This window comes from Asparagus officinalis, chromosome 3, assembly GCF_001876935.1.
Source record: "Asparagus officinalis chromosome 3, Aspof.V1, whole genome shotgun sequence".
In the NCBI taxonomy this organism is placed as follows: Eukaryota; Viridiplantae; Streptophyta; class Magnoliopsida; order Asparagales; family Asparagaceae; genus Asparagus; species Asparagus officinalis.
In genome coordinates, this window is record NC_033796.1 from 8433959 (window position 1) to 8456877 (window position 22919).

Consider the following 22919-nt stretch of genomic DNA (forward strand, 5'->3'; position numbering starts at 1 on the left):
GGGGGGGTTGTTTTCAAGACTTTTCACATAAAAACTATATGTAAATCACCCAAAGCAACCATATTGATCTCCGTCAACCTAGAGTTTGTGAAAAATGATGGGGTTTGAAGATTTTTCACCAATTCGTCATGTGGCTACAAACTTGACAGCATTCAAGTGGTCGCAACATGTACAATATTTTGATAATAAGATATGAGGCCTAATTTTTGATAAGGCAAGAAGAAAGGATAATTTGTGTTCCTTGTCAATTTGGATGGTCCATCATAGTTAATGAGGGGGAGAGGTGTTAGAATTTCCTACAGTATATCTCATATTACTCATCTTCTTTATGTGTTTTGACTTTTTGGTTGTATGTGGAAAATCTTTTAAAGAATGTGACAATTAACCAAATGGAAATTGAATATAATTTTGTTCGACTAAAATCACATACACTATATTCTTTGAATATTCAGAAGGTGAATTACTCTTACATACATATGTGGATATGTAAGTTATTCTTACATACATATGTGGATATTTAAGTATCATTGCATACAAATAGCATCATCAATTTACAGTAGGGCAAAAGTGTCCTTCATGGATATTATTATAGGTTGGTGATTGGATTGATTATCTTTCTTATCATTGCATTGGAACTAACAAGGAACTGTAATGTAAATAAGTATACATCTCCCCTTACAAAATACCAATTATTTATGTTTGACAGGTGGCATCATTTTATATGCTTTGCGTTATAAGCTGAAAGTTTCATCTGTTTATACAAGGTTGTAACAGCGCGGCACACATTATTTCTGTCAAAATATCATATAGAGAATCCTGGATCAGTTTTTTACTTTAGAATAATTCCTGGTTGTATTTCTACTTGAAGTTTCTTGGTCAAAATTCGTACTTTAGACAATTAGTTGAGTCTGGTTCTAAAATTATATTTTGAGCCCCTCCTTGTTGCATGCTTTATATCCCAGTGATTGTGATATCTAAACTACCTCTCCTTCCTCTCCAGACCAACCATTATGTGACACCTGAGCCCTACTGGAATTAGGATTTAGGAAGATTAAATTGTACTGCTTACGGTCACTGGTTAAGTTAGAAGTTCTTGGTGAAGAAAGCAGATTACTTTTGCCTTCCTGGCCTTACTGATACACTTTTAAGTTCAAAACTATCTGAATGTTGCGTCCATTTAAGTCTTTCTCTTGTATGTTATCCTTGTCTGTAGCCTCTGCACTAAGTTTCCTTGCTACATTTTTCATCCTTCTTTTTGTAAAAAGAAAATATAAGAGAGAAGAAGAATTTTGCAGTCGGTTTCCCTTACCCAGTCCTAAGCTTCTCATCATCATCAATAATTTCCAATTGGTCTTTTAGCATGTAAATTCAGTCCATGTGCTTTCCTTATTGCATCATTCCCCTCCTTGTTTCATGCTTTATATTCCAGTGGCTGTGTCATCTAAACTTCCTCTCCTCCTCTGCACACCAACCGTTATGTGACACCTAAGCCTCACTGGAACTAGGAAGACGTAATAAGTACTGGTTACGGTCACTGGTTAAGTTAGAAGTTCTTGGTCAAGAAAGCAGATTACTTTTGCCTTCCTGGCCTTACTGGTACACTTTTTAAGTTCAAAACTATCTGATTGTTGCTTCCATTTAAGGCTTTCTCAGGTATGCTATCATTGTCTGTAGTCTCTGGCTAAGTTCCCTTGCTAAGCTTTTCATCCTCCTTTTTGTAAAAGGAAAATATAAGATAGAAGAATTTTGCAATCAGTTCCCATTACCCGGTCCTAGGCTTCTCATCATAATCAATAATTGATCTTCAGCATGTAACTTCAGTCCATATGTTTTCCTTGCTACAGAAAAATGTAAGTAATTAGTCCTATTTTTTTATGCTACTTTCACTGTGGGTGGTTCGTTTTCTAATAATTATGCAGATTAACTTCCATTCCAAGTTTTTAAATGAGGGAAGTTTGCCAAGGCGTGTTTCTTAGAAATTGAATTTCTGTATACTTATTGGAAAATGGAAGTTTGAAATGGAGATGCCCTTAGCGTATGTTTCTTGGTAACTTTGTATCCATTTATGTAAACTAGAAATTTTATACATACTGCGCATAAAGTAAAATATATTTTGGGGGAAATATACTATTGTAAACTTCAATTATCCCGGGGCATTTATATTTGTATGAATAGGCATACTTGTTTAGACGCTAAGCCAATGGTACAGAAGGCACTAGGTGGACTAAGCGTTCAGCGCTTAGACGCATAGGCATTTGGTTATTTTTTAATTTAATTAATTATAATAATTGATAAAAATATGTATTAAATTCATATAAATTTGTAAAAAAAAGATAGCAATCTTAGACCCACAATAAATCATGCATACTTAAATACTAAATAGCGAAAATAATAACTAACAAGATTATAGAAAGCGTTTAGAAGCCTAGGCGTTGGACCTGACGTCTAGAGCCTAGGAGGTTTTCTGTTATTATTTTTTAATTATAAAAAATGATAGTAAATATCAATTTTATAGAAAGGTTAGGTGCCGGATTGGTGTCTAGTAGGTTTCTTTCTTCATTTAAGTGGTGGCATTTAAGTGGTGGCGGAGGAGGTTTTGCTGAAAGTTGGAGGAGGTAGTGGAAGTGTTTGTTTTTGGAGGTTAAAGGAGTTTGAAGAAGGTTGAAGGACGTGGATGCTGTATCACACAAAATCATGATCAAGATCTCAAAGGTACAATCCACGTAAGCAGACAATGCTCCTCTAAATACTCCCAAAATCTAAGTGGGCAGCGTAGGTACTGCCCAGGCGCTAGGTGCTAGTTAGGCGGTCTAGGTACCGCCTAGGCGGACTAGGCGGAGGCTTATAGTGCACTAAGCTCTAGTTTATGTATAGATTGACTGCCTATCCAGTTTATTTTTATTCAAATAATACATGTGGAGATAAATAAAAGATTGTAACATGTGGGAGGTCATACCATATTTGCATATATGCAGAGAGGATATCACTTAAGACTTTAAATTTTGTATCATCTTTTATTCTTGATAAAGTGGAATTTGAATGGTCCCAGACTGTCCCTTCCATTTTCCTCTCTCCAAATCATGTCGAGTGAGTGGTATCTATGGGATAAGTTGGAACCACAAATCCTAAGATGGATTTCATTATATATGGAACGAAAGGGATACATACAAATCTCCAGTTTGTTGGCATTGACAAAAGGTATAATCTCTATAAACATCTAATGTTAACAGAAGTGTGTATAAGCACCCCTAAAAGAAGAAGAAGAAGAAGAAGTTCGGAACATGTATGATGAACTGAAGTATACAAAAAACTAACAGGGTACGTGCTGAAAAGTGTTCCAGATGTTTCCTAATCTCAAGAGTCAATTTAATTGCTCCATTTACTTATGTATTTCATAACTAGTGAATCATGGAGAATATCTATTGTCTTTAACGTGTTTAAGTGGAAAATTTACCAAACTCCTGTAACTTATTGGCCTGAGGTGATCTTTTAGTTATTACAGCTTGATGTTCAATTATACTTTATCTGCAATCGGATTCCGACCTTTTACTTGTACGTATGTGTAGATCTGATTGCACAATCAATTTTGTGGCGCTAGTTGACATCTTCATCTAATTTGTGATCTTCCTTGTCTGCAGCTAGCAATGGTTCACAGGACCACATGTTTGGATACAACGAACCAGTTGTTCTTTGTACACGACCCTGAGGCTTTTTAAGACATTTGTCATCTTATAATGATTGGCAAGGACTTTGAGCGACTTGCCTGTTGGCATAATATTGGAGTTGGATGTGTGAAGAGAAATGTTTTGATGTCTAATGTTAAATTTCAAGTTAAACACGAGTACAAGAATCACTGGTATACTTGTTGTGACTGTCTGGGGACCATTACATCATGTAGAATGTAACTCGACGATGACGTATCAGAATGCCCTTTGGCATTTCTATCATCATTCAGAACTTTGGTGTATTTATCATCTCATATTCTGATAGATTTAACTCATCAGAATGTATTGACGTGGATACCACATTTTACCTACTGATTAGTTAGAAAATTATGCTGAAAACCTTCTACTTTTAGGTTCGTATTTTTTTTTAATGTGAATCCTCTCAGAGGGCCCTGCAGCTTGTAGGGCGTTCTGAGCCCTACAGATATCTTGTAGCTGCCAGTTTTGGTATTTCGCTGCCCGCCTACGTGGTTGGGGTCAGGCCACGTTATACACGGTCACTCCAGGATTTTGTTCCCTTGTAGATGCATGTGCGTGAGACTAAAAAGATGGAATTGATCCACGTCAGGTCCAAGTTTTACTAGATTCTGTGATGTTCTTTCTAACATCCAACGTACTGTTCGAAACATCCATCGTACTATTTGAAAGGAGAGGAGGCTGACAACGATCTCACCTTAAAGAGTGGCACTAGGGGCACACCTCCAACCACATTCCCTCTTATTTGCCACAGTGCACGGGCCCCACATGAGATTTTAAAAATTTAAAATCTCATGTGGGGCCGGTGCACTGTAGCAAATGAGAGAGGGGGTGTGGTTGAAGGTGTAGTTGGGGTGTGCCCCTATCATTTTCTCACCTTAAAACGTTTTCAGTACTATTGATTCTATGGAGACTGATCATCATGAATCCAAATACATCAAGTGTAGTATTTACTGTCTACTGCTCTGCGCTGGCTGGTTTGAGTGATAGAGGCCCATTAAAGGGAGACGCCAAAGATGGGTACGACCTTTCAATTTGAGAGCTCAGAGCTCAGCTTCAAGAAGTCTTTTCCTACTTGTTGCTTTTGTCTTCATTCCTGTTCCCTCGTTTACGCATGCGTACTGCATGACTTGATCGATGAACGCATCGCGCATGTTAAAGGGAGATGTCAAAGATTCTTCTCCATCTGATGCATGCTATCTTAAACTTCCAGAAAAAACAGTTGGCTCATATTTTGATATAAATCCTGTTATGCGTATACCATTTTTGGATATAGATCTTGTCCGGTTAGATAGCAATTGACGTCTCCGATTCCTCCAACCATGGTCATTCGTTGCCGTACGTTTCGTATACAATAGATGAAATTAGGCCACGCGGGGTTCCACTATTGTGATAATGGTTTTCAAAGAATAGTGGTTTTTAAGACCGTAGTGGTAGTGATTTACAGTATAAGATGTTGTGTTTTCATGATCCGTTTGCAGCCGTTATTCATAAGGTAAATTGAAAAAAATATCATAAGATAAATTGATGTTGCATCCAGCCATAAAACACCGAATATTGATCTTCAGGTACGATGAACTTGGGAAAAATATCATGTGTTAATACTGTTACTGTTTCTTCGGTCGGCTACTCTTTTGTCAATGCACGTTGCTACGTCAATTCTAAGGAGAAGCTAGCGGGTGTCGATGTTATGTGCCGAATGGGGACAAAACCATGTTAGTACATTAAATGCAAAGATTGGTGTCATATAATTAACATTTGCGCACGCAAATATGACACGATTTCTCTCCCATTACCGTGTAACCCACCAAACTAGCTGCAAAGAAACTCTCACGGGAGTGGGGGGCCCTCCAAAAATAAAGAATATTGGACAGTTCAAGGAACCTCAAATATTTCCAATCAATTTTATAAAAGATAAACTGCACATAAGGGTTTTTCTAGTATTGATATTGCTATATTTTAGGAATTACCATCGTCATTTGTTTTCTTTTTTCATATTTTACTACATGATGTTAATAATAATAATTATTATTATTATTATTATTATTATTATTTTATATGGGAATCAAACCTAAGATCTTAAGAGTCATACTGGAACCTCCCAACCATCCGGTTCACTAACGGTTCCCTAGTACATGATACTATTTTATTTTACACATTTCTTTACTCATTATTTCAGATACCAATAAAAGGTAATTATGGATTTTAATAACTAAAAATCGTAATTCACATATCAAAAAAATCATAATTCATATTTTTTTAAATTTTTTTAATGATTACTCTTATAAAATAATTGATGTAAGACGCATGAATTTGGATCGTCTTCACTATAAAAGAAGTAGCAAAGAGAACACTCTTTTTTATACTAATTGCTGATTATTTTGTGAGTGATTAAGGTTTATTCTAAATGTAGCACTCACCATACCCCAAGTATTGCACTCATACCTAATTTGCACTCAAATACAAATTATAACCATCAATTAGGCAAACAATGATTCTAATAACGTAGTGGCCTCTCCATAGTTTTTTAGTGGAGAGGATCCGAACCCAAAACGCATGGTGGAAAATTCATGAAACAATGGGATTATCACAAACTAAAAGAATTAAGATGAGTAGTTATTTGCCGCAAAGAAACAATAATAGCTCCCAATTTAGGAGGCATATATTATCTACGAGAATTGCTTATCTTGACAAATCGAGCCCTACCATACTTCATCAGTCCTTTTTTAGCAGAAATATAAAAATATGAAGCCTATTGAGGTAGGAAATAAATTCAATTCATGGATTCCAGATTGCCTCTTAATGAATCCGAGGATTGTTCTTTGGGGCTATTTGGTTGGCTAAAAGAACAAGGAAATCTATTATAGAAAAATATTTTTTATAATAGTCTCTTTTACTTTGTTTGGTTCGCTTCTTAAAACTAAGAAATGAGATGAGTTGTCACAATGTTATTGGATGACGTGACCCAATTTTAAGAAATGACCCCCAACCCCACCCACACCATCTATGAAATGTGTGAAAATCAACTTTTGATGTTTTCCTTATTAGGACATCAAATCCAACATTCCTTCCGTATTTTCTTTTCTTTGAAACTAGGAAATCAACTAAACATGCTCAATGGATTTGTATAATGCACTTTGATAGATTCTAAAGTTTTAAGTTTTATGTTGAGTCAATAATGATGCAAACGCTTTCACTTAGGGGGTGTTTGTTCGCATGCAAGTGAAGGGTGAAAGTGATTTTTTTAACAATTTAGGTTTTTTTTATATGCAAGGGGTTATGTAAGTGAAATGCAAGAAAATCGACACACGGGATTTAATGCATTTTTGACTTCTCCTGAAAAAGTAGTGAAGCCACATGCAAGTAACAAAAATGGTAAATCATTTTTATTAAATATTTTTAATTATATTTACTAATTAATCATATTTTGCCATGTCATTTTCACATTGCCCTTTCAACAATAATTTTATTTTTCTAACAAATATTGTATTTCACCATATTGACATGGATGTGAAAGTAATTTGTAAAAAAAGATAACTTACATGTTTTCAATTCACTTCGGAAGTGCCAAACATCTCCTTATTTCATTAGTATTCGCTATCACTTCAGTAACAGCTGACTTACCTCTTGCTATATAGAGAAATTTTTGTAACGAATATATTATAATATATATATATATATATATATATATAGAGAGAGAGAGAGAGAGAGAGAGAGAGAGAGAGAGAGAGAGAGAGAGAGAAATGGGTATGCTTGGTACCAAGCACAAAAAGTTGTGCTTGGTAGTGAGGTGGCATAATCCCCTCCACTCATTCAAATAGTTACATACCACCATGCACTCCTCAACCCATGTGAATGTGATCCCCTATTTGAATGAGTGAAGGGAATTGTGCCACCTCACTACCAAGCATAAAATTTATGCTTGGTACCAAGCATGCTCATATTTCTCTCTATATATATATATGCAACCTTTCAGAATAACTCGAAATCAACACAAAATCACAAATAAGGTAGAAAAGGCAAGGCAAACACGTAATTTCTTTTCAAACACAGCGTACATATATATTGAAAATATTTTTCGTAACTAATCACAATCAAGAAAGAATTATATATGCTTCCCAATAAAATTGCAATACACAAACAAGATGAACCTAAAGGTACCGTTTGGCAAAGGGTTAAGTGAGGGGTTAATGAGACTTAACCCCTTCTTAATCTGCCAAACACAACAAATCTATATAAGGGTTAAAGTAAGTTAACCCTCCATAATTTACCAAACATAAAAAATATAGAAGGGTTAAGTTAACCCCTCTAGAGGGGTTAAAATGAGTTAACCCCTCAAAATGAGGGGTTTATTAATACTCCTATTTAGATGGAATAAGAGTTAGCCCTTCTAATTATAAAGAAAATAGTCAAAATCATTGTTATTCCCAAACACTAAAACTGATCATAAGGACAAAAATAAAACTTATTTAACGGGTTAATAATTTAGTTCTTCGGATTATCAAATGGGCTAAGTACATTAATCCTTCTCTTTAACCCCTCTTCATTAACCCTTTGCCAAACGGGGCCAAAGTGCTTTTATTAGAATCTGTGATTAAAAGCTCGAAGGTCTATCTCCTGACTCCATGCACCTTTCTCTTGGACGTGAATCTGCCAATAAGCTTGCGCCAACGCATCAGGGTTCATGGACCCATCCATGCTCTGGTCTACAGTAGACGATCTCTCACTGTAACAATACAATAATGAATAACTTTCGTTAGGCCATTAGTCATTCAATTGAGAAAAGTATCACATGCGTCTAGATCCATGTCATTAAATGTGTACTCAGAAGATATCAACTCTTAGATCAGTACATGAATCAATATAAATTAAATTCTATAATCTAAGATTTGATATTCTTTTAAGCGTACAATTAATGTCATCGACCCAAGCCACTAGATACTTTCTCATTAGAGATATTCACGTACCATCCTAGAAGTTAGGTCCATTTTAATATAATCCAAAAATTAGAAAACACAAAAACCAAATATTTTTGTGATGACTGCCTAGTTTGAGTTATCTTTTTTTGGTACCATTTGAGATTTTTCTTTCTTTTCTTAAAGAAATTTGGTGTTAATTATCTCAAAAATGTACCCACCTTGATGCACTGATTGCTCCGTCGAGAACGACATGGGCAATGTGAATGCCCGAAGCTTGGAATTCTCTTGCTAAGCACTGTGATAATCCTCTTAAAGCAAACTTACCACAACCTATTACAAAATAAAATGAGCATTAATATGTTATCATTGAATAACGATAACTAAATATTTAAAAATAATGATAATGAATAGGGGAATACGTGATGACTTACTTAGTTCATAGTAGCCTGCGAAGCCAGTTATAGAAGCCGAAGACCCAGTAAAAATTATGGTCCCCTTGCCCCTCTCAACCATCAAAGGAATCACCTTCGAACGAAATTAAATTTAAAGATTTAATTAATTTCCCAAAAAAAAAAGTGCGTAAATTTTGATTAAACCCACGCATAAACGAGAGAATCGTATTAATTAATACCTGCTGAGCGCAGTGGAAGGCTCCAACAGCCGAAACCGCCATTGCTTTCTCAAACGATTCTACCGTCACATCTGCAAACCTCGTCGGAGGAGAAGACTCCACAGGATGGCAAGCATTGTAAACAAGAACTTCGACGAATCCAAGCGACAGCACGCCCTCGAACGCCTCGCGAAGCGATTTCGAGTCCGAGCAGTCGATCCTGATCGCGAAAACCTGTGCTTTTGCCTCGCGAGCTATCTCGTCCGCATATTTTGACAGTTTTTCTGCACGGAATTAATGGGGGGTTTTTTTTTTTAAGTTTTCCATTCTGCATGTTATATATATTTTTACTAACTAGTCAGTTACAATTAGACTGGGTATTTAATTTGCATGGAGCTAGTGCAGCTACAATATTTACGTTTTAATTCAGAACAAATGTTATAATAGATGCAGAATATATAGGACTCAAATTAATTTGGACTAATTAAGAAAAGAAGCAGTACTTAATTATTTGATCATTATATATTTTTTTATTTTAATTATTTTCGAATGTTGGTGATTTTTCGATCTCTCTTCTTTTCTTCAAAGATAAAACTGTAATTAAATTAAGCATAGCGAGGCTACCGAGATCGCGGGCGAGGATGGCGACGGTGTAGCCCTCTTGGGCGAACTTCCGAGCGACGGAGCGGCCGAGGTTTGGACCGACGCCGACAACGGCGGCGATGCCCTTGGAGGAGGTGGGGGTTGACATGGAGCGGATCATAGCTAAGCTAACAGTGTATAGCATTAAATTAGGGAGAGAGAGAGAGAGAGAGAGTTTGAGGATGGGAAGAGAGAGAGAGAGAGAGAGGGGATTTGTTGGGTTGTCCTATAAAAAGAGAGAAGAATGTTGTGGCTCTAGTCTCCCTCCCAAATCCAATAGCAACAGGCTGTTGGAGACAAAAAGGCTAGCTACGTACGTGGAGTGGTAGCCCACTGGATCACCATTTGGATTCTCTTAATTTAGAAACATATGAACTTTCTTTCTCCTTGTTTACTCACTTTGATGGAGATTAAATCACATCATTGTCATCTTATTATCATACGAGGAAGTCCTCTCATACGATAAGTATGTACATTTTTCTCTTTTGCTTGTTGGCATTATTAATTTTAACACGCATATATCTTTCGCATCATGTATACGTATTTCTTTTCTTAGGTTACGGCTAGCTGGAGTATATAACTATACCGGCCAAAATTTGCAAAATAGACCGTTTTTATAAAGTAATTAGTGAAATAGACCACTTTTAAAAGTAATTAGCAAAATAGACCTCTTTTTGGCCAATAGGCCAAAAAGAGGTTGATTTTGAAAAAATGGCTTCAGAAAACATACGGGACTACTAGTCCCGTATGTTTAAAGCTAACTAATTTAGCTTTAAACATACGGGACTAGTAGTCCCGTATGTTTTCTGAAGCCATTTTTTAAAAAATCGACATCTTTTGTCAAAAAGAGGTCTATTTTGCTAATTACTCTCAAAAGTGGTATATTTCGCTAATTACTTTATAAAAACGGTCTATTTTGTAAATTTTCCCGCCAAAATTCTCACCAGAGATTTGGAGTTTTTGTGCATTAAAAGAGGCATTTGACAGTTTCAAACACTGATGGGAACATCGGTGATGCTCAAATTTTGATATTTAGCGGTGATATTCTCATATGATCACCGAAACAAACAATGAGTCTAGTTGCTTACGAAATAGAATATGAACGACGAGCAGACACACCCTCCTCATATTAGAGGAAGTATTACTCACTAAATTTTCAATGAACGACTATGATTCATATCGAGGCTTGAAAGAACAAAATAAACATAATTCATGTTGCGCCTCGAGAAACCAAAACAATCGCCGAGAAAGATAAAGATGTGGAGAAGAATTGGAAAAAGCAGATTTTTGGTCATAAGTCGACTCATGCACAGGCATAAGTCGACTTATGGTAAGTCGACTTATGTTGGTGCATGAGTCGACTTACGTTCTGCTCTAGATTGTTGGTTTTTTGCTCTGCCAAGTCGACTTATCAGGTCTGATAAGTCGACTTATGATCTCTTCTCCAGTTGCTGTTTTTCGCTCTGCCAAGTCGACTTATGCAGACTGATAAGTCGACTTATGACGGGTTTTTTGGAAAGTTCAGGTTCCTATTTGCAGTCTGTTTGGGTTTCTGTTTTGGTATAAATACCAATACGATTTGAGGGTTTTGTGAGGAGAGTTTTGGGGTTTTGGAGCACAGAAAAAGAGAGATCTTTCTGAGCTATTTGTTAGGGTTATTGGTTGAGAGATTGAGAGATTTGTTGGTGAGATTAGTTGGTTCGTTTGAGCGATTTGTAATCTCAATTTGTACTCTCCTTCTCTATTAGTGAAAACCCACCCCCTTCTTGCCCCGTGGACGTAGGCAATTTGCCGAACCACGTAAAACCTTGGTGTTTGTGTTTTGTTTGGTCTTTCTCTCGGCGTTCGTTGGTTTGGTTTCTCAAAGCATCAGTCACAACAAGTGGTATCAGAGCACGGGCAACGCTTGGGCTATTTGGAGGAGTAGATCGCTTTGGAAGTTCATCTAGGGCTTCGTTTGGTGATAAAGGTGGGATCTTTTTTTGTAAAAATCTCGTCTTTTTCAGTTTGGATCTATTTCTCGTTTGTTTCCGCATTGGTTTGGTGGTGCCTTGAGGATTATGGCCGAGAAAGAAGGAGTTGTGGGCAGTACTTCCGGCGTGAAGACCGTCCAAAGCTTGAATATCCACTCAATGAAGATTGATGTGGAAAAGTTCAATGGCACAAACAATTTTGGACTTTGGCGATGCGAAGTCATGGATGCGCTCAACGCGCAAAATTTGGAAGATACGTTGGAGTTGGACGGGAAACCGGACAACATTGATGAGAAGGTTTGGAAAAAGATGAATCGAACGGCGTGTGGTGTGATTAGGTCTTGTCTCACTCAAGATCTAAAGTATGATGTGATCAATGAGACTTCTGCAAAGAAGATTTGGGAGATCCTTGAGAGCAAGTATTTGACCAAGAGTGTGGAGAATCGCTTGCATTTGAAGAGGAGGCTTTACCGCTTCCAGTTGAAGAAAGGAACCTCCATTGGTGATCACATGAACCACTACACGAAGCTTCTTGCGGATTTGGCGAATGTGGATGTTAAGATTGAAGATGAGGACAAGGCGTTGTTGCTATTGAGTTCCTTGCCTGACGAGGAATATGAGACCTTCGTTCTTACTCTTATTAATGGGAAGGCATCTCTTTCGTATAGTGAGGTCACCGCTGCACTTGTGAATTATCAGCTTCGAAAGAAGGATAAGGAGACTTCGTTTGAGCCGGTAGCGGGGGCGTTGGTCGCAAGAGCAAAGGGTCCAAACCGTAGTGGGAGGTCGCAGTCTAGAGGGGCACATCTTGGAGTTCGTAAGAATCAATGTGCCTTTTGCAAAGAAGATGGACATTGGAAAGCCGATTGCCCAAAGTTAGTTGATCGAGCCGGGAAGAATAAGGGAAAAGCTATTCAAGCTTCAGAGGCGAATGTTGTCAAGGCTAGTGGCAACGATTCAGATTCGGATTCTTCGGGCTACTCGTTATCTGCACTGCCGTCAGTTTGTGTTGCCTACTCTACAGAGTGGATATTGGATTCGGGTGCTACATACCACATTTGCCCTAGGAGGGATTGGTTCTCCAGCTTTCAGGAGTTGGAAAGAGGGGATTTCGTGCTCATGGGGAATGATCACAAATGCTCTATTGTTATCTCTTCAAATCTCCACCTCGGCGAAGATTCTACCAAACTGAGCCGACACCGATCAAACCAATACCTCAACTGTTGCACCCAGTATGCCATGGCAACGGACTCATGACAACGGACTCCAATCACAACACGTCGAGATCCAAAACGGGAGTGTGAACACTCAACCCCAAACCAACTGTGTCTACTCACCAAACAACTGAGCCTACACCGACTACACCAAATGCCTCACTTGCTGAGACCCAAATGGGAGTGCGAACACTCTCCCCAAATGTCGATGTCGCTCACCAAATCGGCTGCATCATAAAGACTGCCTACGTATCCTCTTGCCCAAGGAATCAAGCCTTCACGTAGTTCACCATATGGGCCTCCAAAGGCCCTCAATCCAACCTGCGGCTGATAGCATCATCAACGACCTCAAACTGAAGCGATCCAAACACCTCCACCTGAGATGTAACAATGGCCGTATCCAAAACATATCCATCAGCTGCATCCAAATCAACTACCTCATCATCTGCACCCATAAATAAATGACTCCCACGCTGTGCCACCTCAGCTGGAATCCCAACCAATGCAGAATGACCTGGAGTATGTGGGAAAGTCCCCACCCAATGTGGAGTAGCATCAACCTCCACCCGCTGCGATATCCCTCTGACCTGATCAATACTCTCCACCTGCCGAGAGTCCAAAGTGACAAACCTGCTCAGACTAAACTCAGAAGCTCCCAACTGATAACCAAATGAACTCCTGAATCTCAACTGCGCAATCGGATCCAACCTCACATCAACGATGTGACCAAGTGCTGGGTAGCCAAATATCCGACGCCGACCAAAATCTGAAACAGCTCCACCAGATCTAACAACTCTACACGCAGCAGTCGGCAACCACATAAGATGACCCAAACCTGTCGAAGCCTGAATACCAGATCCACTGCTCGACAACCAATACCGATCCTCCTCCAGAAAGGAACGGCTCACTAAATCCGCCATCTCATCACGTCGCCCCACTGTCTCCTTCCCTCTGAAGTGTCTCCAACTGCCGTGAGCTCGGCACCAATGCAAGAAAGGACTCCTACTAGAATAAGTACGACTGGTAACCTTTCTGCCCATACACCTCCTCCAACTGTTGCGGACTACTAGGTCTTTATACCAACGGGACTTGGTTGCAACCCAAATATGCCTAGTACAATCCCCAACATAGGAAACAAAATAACGATTACCTCCCGATGATGCCTCCTCGGAAAGCCCCCAAATGCCTGACTGAACACCTCCAATAAGACCTCTCGATCGATGGATAGAAGTGCTGAACTCCACCTCGGTCTTCTTGCTCATACCAATGTGCTCACAGGACTTCAATCTGCAGGTCATAGCACTCCTCAACAATCTGTGCACGGTATAACCAACAATATATCCCAGCACCAAACAATGCCACAGTCTAGCCATAGAAGTAGTCAGCGCCCTATCAACTACCGTGCTCCCAAGTAGATAATACAAGTTACTCCGCCTGACTCCCTTCATCACAATTATGGACCCCGATGTGACCTTCAAGCGAGAATCCGCCAAGATCACCCTATAGCCTGATGCCTCCAATACCCCAAGTGAAATGATGTTCTTCCTCAGTTGAGGAACGAACCTCACATCAGCCAACTCCCGGATCATCCCGTCACTCATCCGAATCCGAACGGTACCAATACCACCAATAGGGCATCTGTGATCATTACCCATGAGAACAGCATCCCCTCTTTCCAACTCCTGAAAGCTGGAGAACCAATCCCTTCTAGGGCATATGTGGTAAGTAGCACCAGAATCCAACATCCACTCGGTGGAGTCGGCAACATCAACTGACGGAAGAGCTGGGCACGAATAGCCCGAAGAATCTGAATCTGAATCTGAAACATCGCCACTAGCCTTGGCAATATTCACCTCTGAAGCTTGAATAGCTTTCCCTTTATTCTTCACAGCTTGCAATTTTGGGCATTCGGCTTTCCAATGTCCATCCTCTCTACAAAAGGCACACTGATTCCTACCAACTGCAGGATGCCCCACTCTAGACTGCGACCTTCTTCCACGGTTTGGACTTCTAGCTCTTGCAACCAATGCACCAGCAACCGGCTCGATGGAAGTCTCCTTGTCCTTCTTTCGAAGTTGATAATTCACAAGGGCTGCGGTGACCTCACTATACGAAAGTGATGCCTTTCCATTAATAAGAGTGAGGACGAAGGTCTCATATTCCTCGTCGGGCAAGGAACTCAATAACAACAATGCCTTGTCCTCGTCTTCAACCTTGACATCTACATTCGCCAAATCTGCAAGTAGCTTCGTGTAGTGGTTCATGTGATCACTAATGGATGTCCCCTTCTTCAATTGGAAGCGATAAAGCCTCCTCTTCAAATGCAAACGATTTTCGATGCTCTTCGTCAAATATTTGCCCTCTAGGACCTCCCAAATCTTCTTTGCCGAAGTTTCATTCATCACATCATATTTAAGGTCTTGGGTAAGGCAAGACCTAATCACACCACACGCCGTTCTATTCATCTTATTCCAAACCTTTTCATCAACGTCGGCCGGTTTTCCGTCCAACTCCAATGTATCTTCCAAATTTTGCGCATTTAGCGCATCCATGACTTCGCATCGCCAAAGTCCAAAATTATTTGTGCCGTTGAACTTTTCCACATCTATTTTCATAGAATGTATATTCAAACTTTGGACGGCCTTCACACCAGAAGAACCCTCCCCACTTTTATCTTTTTCAGCCATATATCTCAAAGCACCACCAAACCAATGCGGAAACAAACGAGAAATAGATCCAAATTGAAAAAGACGAGATTTTTACTGAAAAGATCCCACCTTTATCACCAAACGAAGCCCTAGATGAACTTCCAAAGCGATCTACTCCTCCAAAATAGCCCAAGCGTAGCCCGGAGCTCTGATACCAATTGTTGTGCCTCGAGAAACCAAAACAATCGCCAAGAAAGATAAACAACCAACCAAAATCAACAGCACAAACAACCAAACACCAGTTTTACGTGGTTCGGCAAGATGCCTACGTCCACGGGGCAAGGAGGGGGGAGTTTTCACTATTAGAAATCAAAAGGAACAAACTAGGGTTACAAATCTCTCATAAACCCTCAACAATCAACTCTCAATCTCTCCAATTGCTCCTAGAATAGAAGCCCAAAGAAAACTCTCTCAATCTGCTCAAATTCGTCCTTGCTCTTAACCCTAAAAAACACCCAAAGGGTATTTATACAAATCCAAAACGAAACGGGTCTGAAAACAGGCCCAACTCAAAACCGCAGGTCGACCGCGTCGGTCGACCGCTACCATCTTCGGTCGACCGGTCCGGTCGACCGCCACCAATCCTGAAGCACAGTAAGTGACGTGCACGAAAGCGGTCGACCGGGCCGGTCGACCGCCACCCTGACAACCTGAATCCTGAGCCTGGAACCTGATCTCTGCCAATTCTACAATTCAAACTAAAGTAATAATTTTAATTATGCTAGAAATAAATAGCCAAACATGGATTTGGTGAAAAGTCTCTGCTCTCACACCATGTGGGGCCATTCTGATAATATTTCTACTCTTAGAAGACAGTTATTTCACAGTAAAAGTGAGCCGAAAAGTATATAAATCCACCATCTTGTTTTGTTCCCCTCTTCTTTCTCTTTTGAATCAGATAACAACTTGACACATGAATGTAATCAGGATTCATGTGGACAAGCTCTCGGCTGACGTTTACTGTACGTGGAGAAACTATTTTCTCAATTGGACCAAAATGTGTGGTGGGGATTGGTAGCACAAAGGACATAAAACTTGACGCATGAATGTATGGACATGGAGTAGTTTTCAATCACACCCCCACCCCCTGCACCCACCCTTCTTTGTGCAATAGTGGGACCAGGACTGGATCCTACTTAGTTATGGTACGGTTTGTTTGTTGATTAGTATTGGTGAAATGGTGGTTGTCGTAATATATAGAAAATGATGGGTACAATTCCTACTAGGTGAACAGACTGTTTGAAATTCTTACATGACTGGCGAAAATTTTAAGTTGTCCCCTATTTTAGCTTCACTAAGGATCCTATCATAATCATCCCTATAGGGATGGAGGGGTGGTTTTAACAATAGATAGAATAGCTAAAATTCCCAAACCAACTTCTAATCCCCGATGTATGGTATAGATAGGCCTGTCCAAAAAGCCCGCCGGCCCGGCCCTGAGCCCGGCCCGGAAATCCGGGCCAGACCGGGTTCCGGGCCCGGGTCCGGGCTGTCTCAGCGGCGCCCAGATTATAGACTTAGATGATGGATCCACCCTTACTGCTACTACTCATTATTTAGCTATTAGAAATTATTTTCAAACCTTATATGATGAGTATGCAGCTAGACATGGTGTAGCTGCACAACAGTCTGCAGCTTCGGTTTCTTCGAGCTCATCCCGAGCCCGAGGTAAAAGTGTAAGTTTTGATAGGTATGCAATGGTAGCTGAGCTAACTGGTGGATCTGGACTTGGATCGTCATCATCGGAGGTTTCTGAAATAGATGAATATTTTTCTGCTTCTTTAGTTAGATGTCAAGGAAATGCTTTAGATATTTTGCAATGGTGGAAAGTATATGGATCAGTTTCATATCCTATACTTTCCACCATGGTTCGTGACTTACTAACAGTGCAGGTTTCGACGGTAGCTTCGGAATCCGCCTTCAGCACAGCAGGTCGTTTGATCGACGATCACAGGACATGCTTAGATCTGTACACTGTACAAGCGGTGATGTGCTTACAAGATTGGTGGAGGTAAGATCCGTACACTGTACAAGCGGTGATGTGCTTACAAGATTGGTGGAGGTAAGATCCGTACACTGTACAAGCGGTGATGTGCTTACAAGATTGGTGGAGGTACGAGAAGCGAACGCAAGGCATCGATCGGATGGCTGGAATTGATGATAAATTTGAAGAATTGGAACTAGCAGATAGATATAAAGAATAAATTGTAATTTTTATATCTTAGGCCTTAGCTTAAAATTTGTAAAGAATTATTTTAAAAATAGTTGCAAATGATAGTGATATAGGTGAGTAGGTACCAACCTAGTTGGGATTTACTTCTCTATTGTGATGCGATTAATTCCAAAATAAATTTGTACTTGTAATTTGTAAATGATTTATTAATTATTAATAAAGAATTTGTTTTTATTATTTTTTATTTGTAATTTATGTCATTTTAATGTGATTAATAAAATTATTGTTTTTTATTATTTTCCTTGTCTTTTTTTTGTAAAATTTAAAATTTAAATAAAATCTAAAAAATTTGAAAAAAAAAATTAAAAACTTTAAAAAAAATCCGGGCCAGCCCGGAATCCGGCCCGGTCGGGCCCGGGTCCGGGCCCCGATTTTGGCCGGGCCGGATGGACAGGCCTAGGTATAGATCACCATATTTGTATAGAGTATTAGGGCTGAGCATGGTTCGGTCCAAATCGAAAAAACCGACCGAACCGACCCGAACCGATCCGAAAAAATCGGTTTTATGAGTAGGGCGGTTCGGGTCGGTTTGAAAACTTTTCAACCCGAACCGACCGAATATAGTGCAATACTACCCATTCTGATCTCAAACCCTACCCGACCCATCCCCAAAGAGTCAAAGACTCAAACTCCAAACTCATTTTCTGAATCATTATAAGTTAAAAACAATATCATTATATCAGTGTTTAATACTTCATAATCTCCTACTTTGTTGATATTTTTTTCTTTAACACAGTTTGTTGTTTGATAAGAAGTTTGATGAAGTTAGAACTGAACAAACCGAACCGAACCGTACCGAACCGACTTGCAACAGTTCGGTTCGGTTTTGAATTATAGGCGGTCGAACCGACTTGCAACAGTTCGGTTCGGTTTTGAATTATAGGCGGTTCGGTTCAGTTGTTCAAATTTTGATAAAAACCGAACCGAACCGACCGTTGCACACCCCTATAGAGTATTAATAGAATTCACATCCTTTTACCTTAGTATAGAGCAGTATGCAGACTATTCTAATAGATTTTTTGGGTAAATTTTATAAAACCCCTAGATGTTTAGGTTGTTCCCTGTGAAATCTGTTTTTCCCATTAAACTCTCCATTTTTTGCTTTTAAATCATGTTTAAAAAAAAATTCAAATCTTATATACTCTATACTTCATAGCGCTTCTAATATCAGGAAATGAAAATTCAGGTCAATTTTCTGCTGGAAAACATGCTATACAAGAAGGCAGAATATGCATATCGTGACTATTAATCAAAATTAAAAGTATACCTAAAATATTTTTCGATTCTCTCAATATCATCTCCCAAAACTTAAATGAAAAGAGTTTCCTCGTGAGAAAAAACCTCCAATTGAAATACACTCATCATTGAAGAGGGGCAATATTGAGAGATATGTTCTCAATTTTCTATTTTTTCTGTTCTGTTCTATTCATAAGGCTACATATAAACCATATATATTTTTATTATTAGACTAACATTATAGATTTTAATTTCAAACAATTCATATTTGTTCAAAACTCTATCCATAACGAATAAAGATAGAACATAATTATTCAAAAACTTTATCCATAACGAATAAAGATAGTAGAATTTATATTGTATGTAAACCTCTTCTAATGACATTAGTTAGACCAATTAGGTACCATATTGAGAACCAATTATTAATCAAATTAATAATTTTAACTTAACAATTAAATTCTTATCCTACCAATTGTTCATAAAAGCTCTTCCATAATGTGAGATTAGTTATTCAAAAATAATATTATCTTATATTCAGTCCCTTCTAGTGTCTTTTATTTTAGATAACTCTTTTGAGCATGACAATTCACCTAATTGCTCAATCCTAAATTTTAATCCTCATGAAAATAAAATAAAAAATATTTTGAAACATCAAAATATTTTATTTTTTATAAAAAATTAAATTAAAAAAATATTTTTCAAAACTACCTGCTGGCGGGAATTTAATAATTTCATGGGAATACATAATAAACTAACTCATCGAAATAAACATACTGGATTTTATCTAAATATTCATTATTTTTCTAAAAATTTTTCATTTACCAAAAAAAACATTGCAGGTTGTGTAGCTCTTGGTAAACAAGCTTAACAATCACATCAAAGCATACTAAATTATCAAATTAAAAATGACAATATTATCAAGTTAAATGGACCATGTACAATCTAAATTCTCTATATCTTTTAGGTGACTCATCCTGGATAATCTAAATACGGTCTAGCGCTACATACACCATAATGTGTGCTTACGACAAACACCCAGAGAATCTGTATTCCCGATGGTTGAGATCCACCACCACATCTTACATGTCGGTGTCATACATAATAACATGTTATAACTAAATTATCCTTTACTAATTAAAGATTAAGCACAAGTTTAAGAAATCTCTAAATTAGATTATATATCCAAGTAAGTGACCATCATAATGCATGGTCTAACAAAAGTTATTTCTAAGGATGCTATTGTTTGCCTTCTTGTTTTGATGATGATTTACAAACAATTTACTACTAATGTTGTTTGTCTAGTGTTTGTGTATTCTTATTTATTGTAGACAAACAACGTTCTTGGAGGATGGATGGAATAGAGCTTCAACGATCATATCCAAAGGAGGTTGGCGGAATGTCGGTGAAGCCTTGCTATTCAAAGTTCAAGATCCAAGTTAAAGCTTCATCCGCGAGATTACCTAGAAGAGCTTATTGAAGATCAAGATCTAGCTTGGGTAATTTAGTTTAGGATTTATATTATGTGTGTTATATACTCTAAGCTCAATTATCTATACACACACATTTATTGGCTTCTTCGTATATATATATATAGTCATATATATATATATATATATATATATATTCATATATATATATATATATATATATATATATATATATAAGTTTTGGTTTCTATGCATATATATAGTTATATATATACATACATATGTTTTGAGTTTTTATGGTTATATATATGAAATTCTATATTTCATATTTTCTATTATGTTTTTGAAAACATTGCATAGAATATGCAATTTTGTGAAAATATTGTATTCTTAGTTTATAGACTTCAATATCAGTTTATACATGTTTTACTAAGTCTACAAAAATATTTCACAAAGTTTCAAAAGTTGGTTTAGCCAAAATGTCAAAATTCACATGTTTACATTTTCATGTTTTGGACTAGTTTGTAAAATGATGATATTTTTCATTTGGGAAGTCCTTTTTGATAAACAGTCATTGTAGCATGTTTATTATCATGTCTATAATCATTTTCCAAAGTTTTACATTTTTTAGAATTTATTTGATATTTTTAAACAGTGTTTTAAAATCAGCTTTGTTTTTCTGGGATGTCAGTTTTCGGTCGACCGGTACGATCGACCGGTCAAATGATCATTTCTCAGTAGTTTTCCAGAGAGTCGTCGGTCGACCGGTACGGTCAACCGAAATTTCGATTTCTATATCGGTCGACCGCGCCGGTCGACCGATGATGGCTCCGCTTGTTTTCTGGATTTTCAAGGTTGTTCGCGGTCGACCGGATCATTTTTTCGGTCGACCGAATCGTTGTCAGGTCTCCCAACGGCTATTTTTCTAGCCGTTGCAGAACTTCTGTTTTGGGCCTTTTGGTCATTTTGTTTGGGTTTTTGGCTGAATTCTTGGGAGGTTATATATACCTCCATTGCATTCAATTCTAACTAGTTTTAGAAGAGAATGTTTTAAGAAGTTTTAAACAAGGTTTTAAACAAGGGTTTAAGCTTGTTTTTGTTTGGTTTAAGTTTGTTTTGGTTTGCTGTTACAAAGAGGAGTTTACAATCAGCTATTGAAGAGTTCATCTTCAACATTTCATCATCCTCTCTTTGTGTTTATAGAGAAGTTTCCTTAACTCTATTTCCTAGCATTTTGTGTTGTGAAGTTTTCGGTGAACTAGAAAACCGATTGTGAGGAGTGACGTTGATCGGTGAGCGTTGAAAACCGACACTGTGAGGTGTAAACGTTATTCGGGTGAACGTAGAAAACCCGGTTGATAGTGGATTTCTCCCCGGGAGTGGGGAGCGGAGACGTAGGACGGAAGGTCCGAACTCCGTGATCATATTGCTTGTTTGAGTTTGTCTTTGGCGTATTTGTTTTTGCATTTATCTTATATCGCCAATTGTGCACTACTCATTTATTTCATCCACTATCTTGTTTAGATTATTTACCCTTGTGTTGTTTATATATCCTTGCATATATATTTTGCTATATATCTCTTTGCTAGGATATATCCCTTGTTCATATTGTTTTATCCTAGCTCACATATCTTGTTGTATTCTATCTTGCAAGAATACAACTTGTTAATTAATTTTAATTGGCATTTAATCGGATTAGATTAGCATAAGACCCTAATCACCCCCCTTCTAGGGTCTAACAGCTATAACAATTAGAGAAATGATACCCAAATTATATGTGCAACAATTAAATCTATTAATAGTTTAAAAATATTATATAATTTGTGTTGGATGTTCAAGGGCATGCTATCACTACCCTAGCATTTTCAAAGATGCTTTCATCCTCCAAACACATTTAAATAAAGAGTCACTTCCATGGTTCAAGAGTCATTCCGCCACAGATTTGTACATCTGCGATACACTTTAGAAGGAGATTATGATTCAAGACTGGAAAAGTTAGAGGGTATAGCGAAAAAACAAAGTGCAGAAGGAAACAGCCCAAAGTGTTATGGGTTTTTTTCGAAATTTACCCAGAATCTTTCACTCGGACATCACTAGATATATTTCTTTTATACGGGCTGGCCCACATCCCAATCGTTGGATGAGTTTGGGGGCCTTATAGACCTGGGCTGGGCCTTGAAGTTGATTAGGACCAAGCCCGAATTTAGTGTTTCTAGTCCGATCCAAAATAAAAAAATTAAACGGGCTATTGCTTAA

At 38.1% G+C, this 22919-nt stretch overlaps 2 protein-coding genes across 3 annotated transcripts in view; one reads left to right on the plus strand and one right to left on the minus strand.

Moving 5' to 3' along the window:
- The window catches only part of LOC109832862 (protein ANTAGONIST OF LIKE HETEROCHROMATIN PROTEIN 1), a 10132-nt gene extending 6096 nt beyond the window's left edge, over positions 1-4036 (plus strand). For both annotated transcript variants that reach the window (XM_020400323.1, XM_020400324.1), the window contains one exon: positions 3639-4036. The gene's annotated coding sequence lies outside the window, so the exon portion shown is untranslated. The remainder of the gene's footprint in view (positions 1-3638) is intronic.
- LOC109832060 (3-oxoacyl-[acyl-carrier-protein] reductase FabG) lies at positions 8186-10115 on the minus strand. Its single transcript, XM_020399509.1, has 5 exons — positions 9855-10115; positions 9252-9514; positions 9052-9145; positions 8839-8950; positions 8186-8427 (listed from the first exon to the last, which is right to left on the minus strand). Exons 1-5 carry the CDS (start codon positions 10015-10017, stop codon positions 8283-8285), a joined length of 777 nt encoding a protein of 258 aa, XP_020255098.1. The 5' UTR covers positions 10018-10115; the 3' UTR covers positions 8186-8282.